The 12,975-nt window shown below is 38.1% G+C and overlaps 4 protein-coding genes across 4 annotated transcripts; 3 read left to right on the top strand and 1 right to left on the bottom strand.

Moving 5' to 3' along the window:
• Nucleotides 1-204: 204 nt before the first annotated feature.
• Nucleotides 205-693, bottom strand: LOC112177325. Its single transcript, XM_024315622.1, has one exon. It carries the CDS (start codon nucleotides 691-693, stop codon nucleotides 205-207), a length of 489 nt encoding a protein of 162 aa, XP_024171390.1.
• Nucleotides 694-1,474: 781 nt separating this feature from the next.
• On the top strand, nucleotides 1,475-3,710 carry LOC112178792 (dolichol-phosphate mannosyltransferase subunit 1). Its single transcript, XM_024317012.2, has 8 exons — nucleotides 1,475-1,630; nucleotides 1,742-1,841; nucleotides 1,936-1,969; nucleotides 2,093-2,169; nucleotides 2,741-2,766; nucleotides 2,858-3,022; nucleotides 3,106-3,220; nucleotides 3,413-3,710. The coding sequence occupies exons 1-8, from the start codon at nucleotides 1,533-1,535 to the stop codon at nucleotides 3,515-3,517; spliced, it is 720 nt and encodes a 239-aa protein (XP_024172780.1). The 5' UTR covers nucleotides 1,475-1,532; the 3' UTR covers nucleotides 3,518-3,710.
• Nucleotides 3,711-7,674: 3,964 nt separating this feature from the next.
• LOC112177324 lies at nucleotides 7,675-9,703 on the top strand. The gene is made up of 6 exons (XM_024315621.2): nucleotides 7,675-7,896; nucleotides 8,003-8,143; nucleotides 8,549-8,599; nucleotides 8,681-8,795; nucleotides 8,877-8,965; nucleotides 9,367-9,703. The coding sequence occupies exons 2-6, from the start codon at nucleotides 8,045-8,047 to the stop codon at nucleotides 9,391-9,393; spliced, it is 381 nt and encodes a 126-aa protein (XP_024171389.1). The 5' UTR covers nucleotides 7,675-7,896; nucleotides 8,003-8,044; the 3' UTR covers nucleotides 9,394-9,703.
• A 360-nt stretch (nucleotides 9,704-10,063) lies between these two features.
• On the top strand, nucleotides 10,064-12,225 carry LOC112179042. The gene is made up of 6 exons (XM_024317357.2): nucleotides 10,064-10,605; nucleotides 10,720-10,854; nucleotides 10,952-10,994; nucleotides 11,556-11,612; nucleotides 11,698-11,812; nucleotides 11,908-12,225. The coding sequence occupies exons 1-6, from the start codon at nucleotides 10,364-10,366 to the stop codon at nucleotides 12,039-12,041; spliced, it is 726 nt and encodes a 241-aa protein (XP_024173125.1). The 5' UTR covers nucleotides 10,064-10,363; the 3' UTR covers nucleotides 12,042-12,225.
• The last annotated feature ends 750 nt before the right edge of the window (nucleotides 12,226-12,975 follow it).

Raw genomic sequence — 12,975 nt, 5'->3', positions numbered from 1 at the left:
TATCTGCGAATTATTAACTCAAAGCTCAAGGAATGCAGGCACAAGCTTGTTCATGAAAGTAAACATGATATAATAACACTCGATAACATTTAGTTTTTTACTTAGATTACTCATATTAAAGCCTTAAAAGGCTTATTATTAATCTCAACCCACTCAATGGAAAGTAAATCAAGACCTTTCCTCTGTTCTCCAAGTACCATAGTCTCACTCATCATCATGCTCCTGATGCTGGTCGCTCTTCTCTTTCTTCTTACCCTTCCACCCCTTCTTCTCCGGCTTACTATGCCCATGTGGTTCGAAAAAATCAGTAATGTCGAGATGAACACCCGGATCATTAGTGGTGTAGCTACCCCCCATCACGAGCGAGTTGTTGATGGCTTGGAAGTTGCTGTTCACATATGTGCTCAGCCCCTCGGGGTCTTCATCAGGACCTCCTAGATGAAGACCATGATGGCCGCCACGTTTACGATGATTGTCCTGATGATCATCCAACTCACTCCGCAATGTGGCTCCGGTGTTGTTTCCGGCAAGGGTGATGATCCTCACACCATGCTCGTCCTCGTCCTCCTCGTGGCCGTGGCCCGAGCCGGACTTGTGAAGATCGGTCACGCGGTTGGTGATGGAAGTGATCATTTCACGGAGCTCGCGGTCGAGTTGCTTGTAGCCAGTGGGCTTGGCTGCCTCGGTCGACATGGTTTTGATGTAAGAGGACGCAAGGGTGGAGAGGGTGATGACTGATGAGTACGTTTGTGCTGTGAGTTGAAGGTGTTGAGGTTTGGGGAGATCATAGCCTCATAGGTACATATATGAAAGAGTAAAGGAATAAAGCAATGCCTTAATTGGCAATACAAGGATATTAATCATTGCATCTGAGGAAGAAAAAAATAAAGGGAAGAAGGGAATGTGGATGACTTGAGATTTGGTTCATGCCATGTTTTCTTGAACTTTATGCTTTTGTTACTTTCACTCTTGTTTTGGGAAGTTTAAGATTGAAACATAAATAGTAAGCAACCCTTGATATAAAGTTATTATTATATGGACGAGTTAGCTTATGATACTTATACTTATAATAAATTATTCTTTTAAACACTTCGTTTTTAGTCTACGTTAAATTGATAAACTTACAAGTTCAGTAACGGAGCTAGAAATTTGTCATTATGAGTGTGTAATAAAAAAAATTTGTAGATAAAAATTTATATACATTAGTTTACATATTTCATCAGAAGCTTTGATTACTTAAATCCAAATTCCGAAAAATCTAGATTAATAGTGTAGAGCATTGTATTAACTGAAAATTACACCGAAAGAAAAATAAAAAAAGGAAATTACAGTTTTCCAAAATTGGGCCATATGTCGGCCCAGTTTGGCCGGTTAGCAGGCCCGACACTCATAAAATTTGGCGCTGATCAACTTACCAATAGGCACAGAAGCAGCCGTTGGATCTGAGTCAACGTCACGCTTGACCGAGATTACAAATTCCTTCTTGTTCGATTCGATGAATTGGAATATGATTCAATTTGGGAAATTGAAGAATGGAGAAGACGAAGAACAAGTACAGTATCATAGTCCCAACCTATAACGAGCGCCTCAACATCGCCCTCCTCGTCTACCTCGTCTTCAAGCATCTCCGGTAATCATTATTCTGTTCCCCAATTTTTCTGTAATTGAATCCCTAAATTTGAAAATCCAGCAAAACGGTAACGTATTTGATTTTTTTTTTTTTTTTTTTTCGGGGGTTTAGGGATGTTGACTTTGAGATCATCATTGTTGACGATGGATCCCCTGACGGTACTCAGCAGGTGGTTCAGCAATTGCAGGAGCTGTACGGTCACGATCGCATCGTGAGTAGTTCGTTTTCAAAGTTTCAAGGGCTGTTGTTATGGATTTTGATTTTTAGGGTTTGATTGATTTGGTGTTTGTTTTAATGTGTTGCAGCTGTTGAGAGCTAGAGCTAAGAAGCTTGGGTTGGGTAAGTGTGGTGCTTTGTTTTTGAGTTTTCTCTTTTGTGTTTGGATATCTTGGAATTGTCAAATGAAATTCTAGCATTGTTGTTAGATGTGCTAAAAGTAGCTTTGTTGTTTGCGAAATTCAGGAACGGCTTACATTCATGGATTGAAGCATGCATCTGGCAATTTTGTTGTGATAATGGATGCAGATTTGTCACATCATGTAAGTTTAGTTATCTGAAGGTTCATCATCATATGTTTGCCTCATAAATACTTAGTTTTCGTTGAATGTGTTTAGTGTCTGCTGCCCAATAGCTTTATTTGAATCAGTAATTGCAAAGAGGCGAACGTACTAGTTTTGTGAAATTTTGTTTTTCACACTAGATTGTCCTCACTCGTCACATCTTTCTACTGTTTATTTTATTGGAGCTGTCTGTTTGAAGTTTAACAATGGAGGGCGATAGCTGTTGCCTGCTTATATTGGTATAGAACATAATTTCTTTGTAGCTAATTGATCGCTAGAGTACATACCAGTAGCCAGAAATGTTTTGGGGAAATTATAAGATTTTGAGTCATTTCATTTGAATTGTCAATATCTTGTCTTCATGACACTATCTCAAAGAAGTCAATCATAAAGTTTTAAGTATCTGTTCCCTTTAATCACGGAACAGAATCACAGTTTCGTACTTTACTACTGTTTTTCGCGTTCATATACGAATTGCACTTCCATTTTGTCATCAGCTTCACAGAATCAGAGTTTTATTCATTTGATCTGTTTGCTTCTTGTGATGCAGCCAAAGTATTTGCCAAGCTTCATCAAGTAAGAACAATTTCATTTTGTGTGCTTTGTTTATTCTAAACCATAATGTGCTTAACATATGTTCTGAATTTACTTATGGCGTGCTTGTCAGGAAACAGTTGGAGACTGATGCTACTATAGTTACTGGAACCCGTTATGTCAAAGGTGGGGGTGTACATGGGTGGAATCTTATGCGCAAACTAACAAGTAGGGGGGCCAATGTACTTGCACAGACGCTTTTATGGCCTGGCGTATCAGACTTGACAGGATCTTTCCGGTACGTGTTAATTATTGCATTAAGCTATGAGGATATTCACAGTTAGCAAAAATAGGACTCAGATTGTTGTGGTTCTGTTGTAGGCTTTATAGAAAATCAGCTCTTGAAGATATCATTAGTTCCTGTGTCAGCAAGGGATATGTATTTCAGATGGAAATGATAGTTCGGGCCTCTAGAAAAGGCTACCATATCGAAGAGGTAGATAAAATTACATCATACATGTTTTCCTACTGTGGCTTCTGGTTGAAACTGATAGTTCTATGATCTGGAAGCACATTTTGCTTTGCTGATATCGCTTGGTTGCTTGTCAGTTCTATTTCACATCTTGTTTCAAGAATATCTGCATTCTAACTATTTCTGGCCCTTTTGCCTCCCTGTCCCCACATGCAGGTTCCAATCACTTTTGTTGACAGAGTATATGGAATTTCAAAGCTCGGAGGTTCTGAAATTGTCGAATATCTGAAAGGCCTTGCCTATCTTCTTGTTACAACATGAGATGCATTATTACAGTTCACTGCCATCCGCATTCATACTTAGAGCATGTGTAAACTTTTTGAGTTACTTATATCCTTTGGTTTATGACTTGGAATTTTTTAGTGATATGAAACTAAATTAAGGCCACTATAAACGGTTTTCATATTTTTTGCTTGTTTATGAGTTGCTAGTGATAAATCTCTGAAAGTAGAATCTGGGCTGGAGCCAACAACAATCTGATTACCATCATCGCGTCATTAGACTCCAGTAAAACTGTAAAACACAGCACAACACGAGCGATCAATGATCTATTTGATGAAGATGTTAATATCGACATGAAAAGAAGGTGATATGCCCTACGGGTTTTTGCATGAGAGCTTGATGTTTAGAAAATGAGGAATGCTAGCAACTTTTTCCTCCAACAGTCCAACCTATCCATTTCTACCTTTCCTATTTATTGTAGGGTTTTTTGCACCAACAGTGTCTGGACACTTGGGTGACTGACAATATGATACCCGAACTTACAAAGTTATCAAAGTGATACCCAAACTCAATTTTTCGTATCTCCGTCGTACCTACCGTCATTGTCCGTCACGTTTCCGTCAATCTCGACCACGTGCGAGGCACATGAGTCGCAAAATGAGGGCAAAATAGACTTTTCAACTATATCAAAGTCTAAATGAATAAATTCAATTTTTTAAAATAAATTATTATATTGAAAATAAAAACGGAATGAATTTTATTATTTTGTTCTATTAACCAAAAGTCTCAATCGGTGGTCATGGGACTTGAAATCTCATTCGCCGGAATCTGGGAACTAGGTCACGTACGGACCAGGGTTTTCTGTTGAGAGAGAGAGAGAGAGAGAGAGGTGGTCGGGTTGGTCTTGGAAGCCCAAAACCCGGGCTGAGAAGACCGAAACTGGGTCCGAGCAAACATGAATTCCGGTAAATCGAAGTTGAACTCTGGCCAGGAGGGGAAAGGGGTTGTCTTATTTGAACCCACGGGGAGGTGAGGCAGCTACAGACCAGGGAAGGGATAACTCGGAGGCTTTTGGAGCTCGAAAACGAGCTTTATGTATACCAATACAATTTGGGGCTACTCCTGATTGAGAAAAAGGAGTGGACTTCGAGGCAGGAAGAACTCGGGCAGCCCATTTGATTGCAACTTCTGAAATTGAAAAGCCAGAGGAGAATTTGAGGAAGGCCTTGGGTTGAGAAGCAGTGTGTGATTAATATATAGAAGGCTTTGCGTGAGATCCGCTCAGAGATTCCAGAAATTAAGTTTATTGTTGATTCGAAGTTGGCTGAGGCAAGTGCTTTGGTTGCTAGCATAGAAGAAAAATCACGGCAGTTAGAGGCAAAGCCAGCGACCATGATAGGAGGCGGCGGGCTCGAAGTCGGATTTCGAATGGAGTTCGAATTTGGGGCTGCACGCCTGAACGAGACCTTCTTCCGATGTTCTGTTGCGGCGGGCTGGCAGAGGTGAGGCTGGGATCGAGTGGTCCCTCCGTCACCAATCTCTCTTCTCTCGAAAGCTCAATTGGTTTGCTGGGTTTGAGAAGATGAATATGAATGGGTTCAAGAACATGAACAAATGCTGGGATTTCTTAGTTTTTTTTTTCTTTTCTTTTTTTGCTTTTTTGCTGGGTTTAAGAAGATGATGAACATGAAGAATTGCTAGGTTCAAATACTTATCTTGATTGCTGTCACGAAGATGGGACTGGTGGTGGATTTGAATGGGAAAGCAAATTGCAAGAGGTTGAATTTGATGGAAGAACAATGATGGGTAACTAGTTTTGGATTTGATCTGTTTCAAGGAAGAGGATGATGAATAAGAGAGAAAAAAAAAATTAACGAATCGAGTGTTCTCCCAAAAAAAAAAAAAACAAATTGAGGGCAAATTTGTCTTTTTTGTCTCATTAAACCAGTCACATGCATTGCACGTGGTCAAATTAACGGAAATGTGAATGAAAATGACGACAGGTACGACGGAGATACGAAAAATTGAGTCTGGGTATCACTTTGATAACTTTGTAAGTTCGGGTATCATATTGTCAGTCACCCAAGTGTCCAGACACTGTTGGTGCAAAAAACCCTTTATTGTATGTCATGTGTACTCCATTAAGATAGAAATCTCATCATTTATTGCAATGAAAAATAAATTATTTTATTTCCTTGTGTACCATTATATTAAATGTCCAACATTCTTTTTTGTTTTTTATATTTGAGTTTTTATTTAGATAAATTTTAAATACACACCCCAAACTACTTAATACACATCCCTATTATTTTATATTTCAAATCAGATTTCATTGGTAGATTAAATGACTAAAATAGACATCTATGTATTAGAAGAAAAATAAGAATTCTTCCTTTTTTTATTCTATAATTATAAACACAATGAACTTCTATAAATAACATCCTCATTTAAAATAAGAAGTAAAGTTAGAAACCATCTAATTTAATTTTTCCTTAAATAAATTGTAATTAAATGGGGTGAGAAACCATATAATTTAGAATTTCAAAATCAATGGCATTAAGTGTTTTTAAAACATATATCGCTTTACTCCCACTTTTTAGTTCGTTTTTTTTTCCTAAAAGTTATGATTAGTCAATTTATTATCTAATATAAAACATCACATGTATAAAACTTTGTAATTGTTAATTTGTTTGACCATCCAATGACAATTTTGTAGTTTTGCCATTGTGGAGAAACTACGGATATAATTTTGATTGAATGTTCGACTCAAAATTTTATACTTGATCAATATGGTGTTTCAGTGTTTGGTGAATGAGAACTCAAATAATACAAAACTTATTTCTAAGCATCTATTTGAAGGGAACAATGATGAATCTTTATGGATTTCCCAATAACTAACACAAGTAATTAATATGGTCAATTATATATACTAATCAAATTACATGGTAGCCTTAATGTAGTTAAATAATAGTGTATTTCATGGTTTTTTAGTTTAAGGATATTTTAGGTAATTTGGGTTGTGTATTTAGTAAAATATTAGAATGAGAAATTAAATGGTAAGTGTATTGAGTAAGGAGTGTGTATTAAATAATTTAGGGTGTGTATTTAAAACTTCTCTTTTATTCATTCTGCCTTCTTTTTTTTTTTTTTCGTAGAACTCTTTTCTTGGGTTCATGCCTTCATGACCCGATACACAATGCTAAACGTATATATGTGGCCTCCCACCCACGCAATCTAGAATCAATTCAAATTTATAAAAGATGAATCAATTCAAATAACCTAATGGCCTCCCACCCATGCCATTAACCGAGTTACCTAGGATTGGGCATACTGATCTGGAATGATGAGGTGTGTATGACGTTGGCCTCAAGAGGTAATTTTGATTGAGATTTGTAGTGGAAAATTTATGACAAAATGATTAAAATGGTTATGAGCCGATGACTAGTTATCTAGAATGAAAGAAATTCGAATAACTTATTGTTTCATCGAGGATCGTTAGTAAATCAAAGACTTTTAAAGAATCATGTTTGAATTAGGAGTTTTTGTTTTGGGCACTTAGTAGTTTATTGAAATTCCGTCGATTATATGATGATATGCAACTTGTAGTTGTGATCAAAGACCAGAAATATATTGCTAGAATAGAGGTGAAAGAGGAATTCCCAGACTCAAAGAAAAGGAAAATAATAAAGAGAATACTAAATGGAGGGAGAGAGAGAGAAAGTCAACCACAATATTAATGAAAATTGAAATAAATAAGGGTAAAAGAGAAAAGAGAAAATTTGTCTAATTAATGTATTAAATATCTGATTTCTAAGAATATTAGAGTATACATGACATACAATGAAGTAGAAATGAAATGTTGGAGGGGAATGTAGCTAGCATTCCTCTGGGGGGTTTTTTACTTCTTCCTTTCGACGATACGAGTAGAAGACGAGTTCTTAGAAAAAAAACTATTTTGTAACACGTGTTTGTGATCAAAAATCAAAATAACTCATATATTCTGCTTGCGAGCATTTGATTTAGAGTATAAGCCGCTCATTTGTACGTAGAATTCCTTTTATTAAGCTCAATGGTCTTAGATTTTACCGATGCCTTTTTACACGGATTCTATTTTCTAAGAGGAAGAAGTAAAAACCCCATGCAGCATCGTCGAAAGGAAGAGCTAAAACCCCCCAAAAAAGCAAAAACAATTCTCTTCGTCTTTTCCCTTGAACAGAGCGCCCCAAACAAAACCAACCGCAGCATAATCTGAGCCGAGTCACACCCTGACCCACCGGATCCTCTGTGCACATTTTCGCAGAGCAGATGAACTAGTGACACTATCAAAACCGTTCTAAACACCCACGGACTTGGCCACTCTCTCTTCTCCTCAGTTTCGCAGAGTGAAGACTCTGTAGCTCCATTCCGAAGACCAAAAGGTAAAGTCAACAATGTAATTACTGAACCTTTCTCATTCTCCTCTCTAATCTTCGTAATCCGGCCATATGAATTCTTTATAACTTGGAATTTTGATTTGATCTGAAGCTCTAGGGTTACGGTTCCAGCCGACTAAGCAAGCAGAGAGAGATGACGAGCAACAACAACGAGAGTGTCGCCGGCGGCTGTGAGCCGCCGGTTCCACTGATGAACATCGTCGTTTCTGCACCACCGACAGCCACCGCCGCTGTATGTACTTCTGGCTCTAACTGTAGCTTCTGCATTCAAAGCATAGTTTAGCGTTCAATATGATCTTACACTGGCAAAAGCTCATTTAGTTTTGTGTTTGAAGATTAGTATAAATTAGTGAATCTAAGAAGGAATTGTTATTTTAATGCTAGAGGGATATATTAATATTTTAGGTTCAAACGTTAGCTTCTGAAGTGGTGATCCTGATTGCATTAGCTATGGAAATGAGATTTTTGTTTTAGACAAGGAAATGATTAACAATTAAGGACTGAAAATGGGGTTGAGAGATCATTACATCAAAGCATAGATATTTGCCGGTGCCAATACCATTCTTTCTGTAGTAATATTGAAGCATCTCACAACTTTGTCCAAAATTTTTACTCTCGATGTGTTTTGGTAGAGCAGACAGATCACTCGGTTTGGAGAGTTGAAATTAAACGAGAAAATCGAGACAGGGTAAGAGTCGTCGTACCAGATGGTTTATGAGTAGAATCATTGGTGTATTGATTGTGCTTACAGTACTGTTCTTTGTTGCAGTGCTGTATGAGAGCACTGGCTGTGGCATTTTCAATTGTCATAGCTTGTCTGGCGGTGTACATGATTTTATATGCTACCCTTAATATCTCTAAGCTGCCGGCTTACATTCTGTATGGTACGTTTGTGCATTTTGATATGTGAATCTTATGTCACTGTATATTAGGGTGTTTGGTGATGAAAGTTTTACTGTAAACAGGTGTTCTTATGGTTCTCGCACTTGGAAGTGCACTGAGACTAGCTTTCTTCCATGAACAGATATTGACAGCGGCCATAGATGTGCAAAAGGTAAACTTTCAAATACTAAATAGTGTCATGATGAGGTAGAATTCCTTTGTATGGGATCTGTATGATGTTCAGATTGTCATTTGTTTTGTTAGGGGCACCGATGCTGATTACCTCACCAATGTACCATGAATACAAAAAGAAATTATTAGTTGGTTTGAAAATATAATTCCAACTGTGGGTGAATACATTCCTCAAGTCCTGCATTGACCATTTTTGCTTCAAAATATGAACACATACACGTAGCAATGGTTTAAATATTACTTTACTTTTTTTTCTTTTTAAATTTCACTTTATTATGTGAACCATGAAGCTTGACTCTATATTTCTTCTTTTGGCAAAACGTGTGCTCTATGTTGCGATCATAAGTTCTGTTACTGATATACATTTTATCCAATTGATAGGTACATGGAAAATCAGATGCAACCTGAGGATCAAAAGCAGAGGTTCTTTGTTTATCACCTAAGCACTGACACTGCAAGTTATGTAAATGCTTTCTCAGTTGATAAAATGTATACAGAGTCATTTGTAGCGTTAAGAAAGTGTGTTCTGCAATCCTTCGATCCCTTTCGAAGACATTTCTGAAAACGATGAACTTACCTTCTTTGTCGGATGTTATTGCTGAATTCCTTGTAATCAGTTAGCATGAAATTTAAGTATCGGTGAGGAGTATTATTAGTTATAAAAATGGAGGCTCGACTCCTCTTCTTTTGTGGCATGACTGCTCAACCGATCCAAGTCGACATCTAAAAAAGGCCTTGCCTATCTTCTGGTTGCGTAATTACAATTTCATATTCGCCGTCGTCTCTGTCTGCCATCCAAAACAGTCACTGAGCATATGATCTTAAAAAATTTACAGGAGGACAGAGTGACAACATTAAGTGGGGGATGATACGTCAGCGGCACGTGTAGCTATTTGAAGTCTCTGAATAAGATAGTTTTGATGCGTCTTTGAATTCGTATTTTTAAGATAGTTTAGGCCGAAAGCAACATTCCTTATGCTTAATTAATTTATAAATCATTTTATTCTCATCCCATATACCGGGGGGCCCAAACAAAAAAACAAGAAGAAGTAACAGCAGCAGTTGAATCTGGGCCGGGTCAAACCCACCCGTCTTTCTCGAGCTCATCCTGGAGAGCTGATAGAGTAGTCATACCATACTAGTAATCAAAAAAATTGATGATTCATCTTCTTGGCCGCTTTCTCTCTTCCCCTTTCTTTGTCCAGAATGCAGAGCCTGTGACCTCCACTCTTGTAATCCAAATCCCAATATCAAATCCACAGATTTAATCCCTCAATTTTCCTCTCAGTTTTCGAAATCCATACCGAATTCTTCGTCAATTGAAAAATCGGATTCGAATTGAACGCTCTGGGGTTCCGACGAATCGAGCAGCAGTGAGATGAGCAATGACACGGAGAGCTCAAATTGCGAGCCTCCTGACCTTGAGAAGCAGCAGCACCGTGACGGCGGCGCTGAGGCGGTCACCTCAATTCCCGATTCTTCTGCCGTTGAGGATACGGTGCCGCCGCTGCTGAACGTCGTCGTTTCCGAACCACCACCGGCCCCGCCCGCCGCCGCCAATTCGTCCAAGGATGTTAAGGGACAGCATTCCAGAAACTCCAGCGCTCATGAACAATGCAGGTAAAACTCCTCAACATTCAATCGAAATTCCCGCCTTTCGGATCGAATTGGATGATGCAAGAGTTAGTGATTTTCAGTGTGGTTGATTTAGGAATATGTTGTTTTGTTGTGCAGGGTGTGTCAGCAGGATAAAGATGAAGCTTTGATTGATCTCGGATGCCATTGTCGAGGTGAACTTGCGAAAGCGCACAGATCATGTATAGACACTTGGTTTCAATCCAAAGGATCAAACAAATGCGAGATTTGCCAGTAATTCACTCACCAATATTTGATTGATAATCTGTAAAATTAGCTCACATATGCAGCCACATTGTAATGCCATTTTTTTTTTTTTGGGTTAATGCAGAGAGGTAGCTGCGAATGTGTCATCTCCAGAATCCCAGCCAACTGTATGTGATATGTACCTTTGGGTTCTATACGTAGCCTTTTCCGTTCACGCCATGGCTATAATATTTATTTACATGAAATGAAGTATTGATCTTACACCAGCAAAAACTAGTATGATTGTGTATTAAACAATAATGTTGTAGAATAGAAAAATGTATCTGAAAATGATGTTGTGGAGATGAGATTGTGAGTTAGTTTAATACAGGTGGATATATGCATATATTTAAGCATTTGTTTATCTATCGTTGTTTGAAGCTGGACTCCCTCAAAGTCTTTCAATATCCAAAATTTCACTGGTTATCTTTTTATTCCTTACTTAGCCATTTAGGTTAGGTTCAAACTTGAGCTTTTTATTGACTAGTGATCCCGATTGTATGAGCCGTGGAATTATGATTGTTCTTTTAGATATAAGGGAGACGATTAGGCTTTACGAGAGAAACTTGAACGATGATTGTTACATCCGAGCATAGAGTTATGGCAGTGTCATTATCCAATTATCCATTATTACTGCGACTCATAAATTTTGTCAACAAACTTAACCCTCAGTGTATTTGGTGTCACAGACAAATTATTGGGTTTGGAGAATTGAAACAACCTATCGATCGCAAAACCCAGACCAGGTAAGAATTATTCACTAGATTGTAGTATGTTTTATGAGTACTGTTATTGGTGTGATGATTTTGCTTATGCTATTCTTTGTTGCAGGGCTGTATGAGCCCACTTTGGGTGGCATTCTCAATCCTCATTGGTGGTCTGCTGTTGGACGTGCTAATATCTGCCACCCTAGGCATCTCTGCAGTTCCCATTAACATTATCATCGGTATGCTTTTGCATGTTAACATGTGAATCTTGTATCACTTTCGCAGTTTGATATAAAGATGTTTGCTGATATTGAAGACTGAACTGTAAATATAGGTGTTATTGTGGTCCTTGGGCTTGGAACTGTACTGAGACTTGCCTTGGCGTTTTGCCATGAGTGGGGTTCGAGGAGAGTTGTGCAGCGGGTAGACACACAGAGAGTGCCTCTTGGCTACCATCCTGGTCTTTAGGTAGAACCTGTAAATAGCAATAAGATGTAGAAGTAGAAGAACTTCAATTTATTTTATTTTGGGATCTATATAATGTTCAGCTTGTCATTTGCTCTGTTTGTGCACTAATGCTGTTTACCTCACATATCAAATGTACCTTGAATACAAATAAATCTGGGTTGAAATAAATTTCATACTTGGTAAATGGTGGTTTACTGTTATTTTCATATTTCAACTTTAACTTTAACTTTAACTTTAACTTTAACTTTAACTTTAACTTTACTGTTAATGGGGTGAGAGGACAGCTGTGGAAATATGATTGGGTTTCGAAGAAGTCTTGCTTTGTGTTTCGGGGAAGACGAGTCATGTGCTGCGGCGCCGGAGAATCTAACTTTATAAAAGTGGCTTTAGGCCTACGAGCCCTTTTTTCTTTTTTCGAAGGGCTTTTTTTTTCTAATCACTCAAACGTGGCACTTTTCTGATTATTTTTGGACCGAGTCAGTGATGGTGGAACAAAAGAACAGGAAAAGAATGCATAATATTAAAATCTGCCGTTAGTTGTCGATCGCCTCACGTATTAATTTGGTCAATCTCCTGACATTAAAAAATTATTTGAAATAAAAGTATTAATAAAAGGGAGGCATACACCAAAGGGTTTTTTGCACCAACAGTGTCTGGAGACTTGGGTGACTGACAATATGATACCCGAACTTACAAAGTTATCAAAGTAATACCCAGACTCAATTTTTCGTATCAACGTGGTACCTACGTCAATTTTCCGTCACGTCTCCGTCAATCCTAACCACGTGCGATGCACAGACTCATTAAATGAGGCTAAAAAGACTAATTTGCCCCTCAATTCATTAAATTTTCTCTCTTATTCATCGTCTTCTTCTTCTTCTCCATTTAGGCGGACACCCAAGTCCTGGTCTCGATGATTAGAACGGCGAGACTG

Source organism: Rosa chinensis, chromosome 7 (genome assembly GCF_002994745.2).
Source record: "Rosa chinensis cultivar Old Blush chromosome 7, RchiOBHm-V2, whole genome shotgun sequence".
In the NCBI taxonomy this organism is placed as follows: Eukaryota; Viridiplantae; Streptophyta; class Magnoliopsida; order Rosales; family Rosaceae; genus Rosa; species Rosa chinensis.
This window is presented reverse-complemented; position numbering and strand designations above follow the sequence as displayed.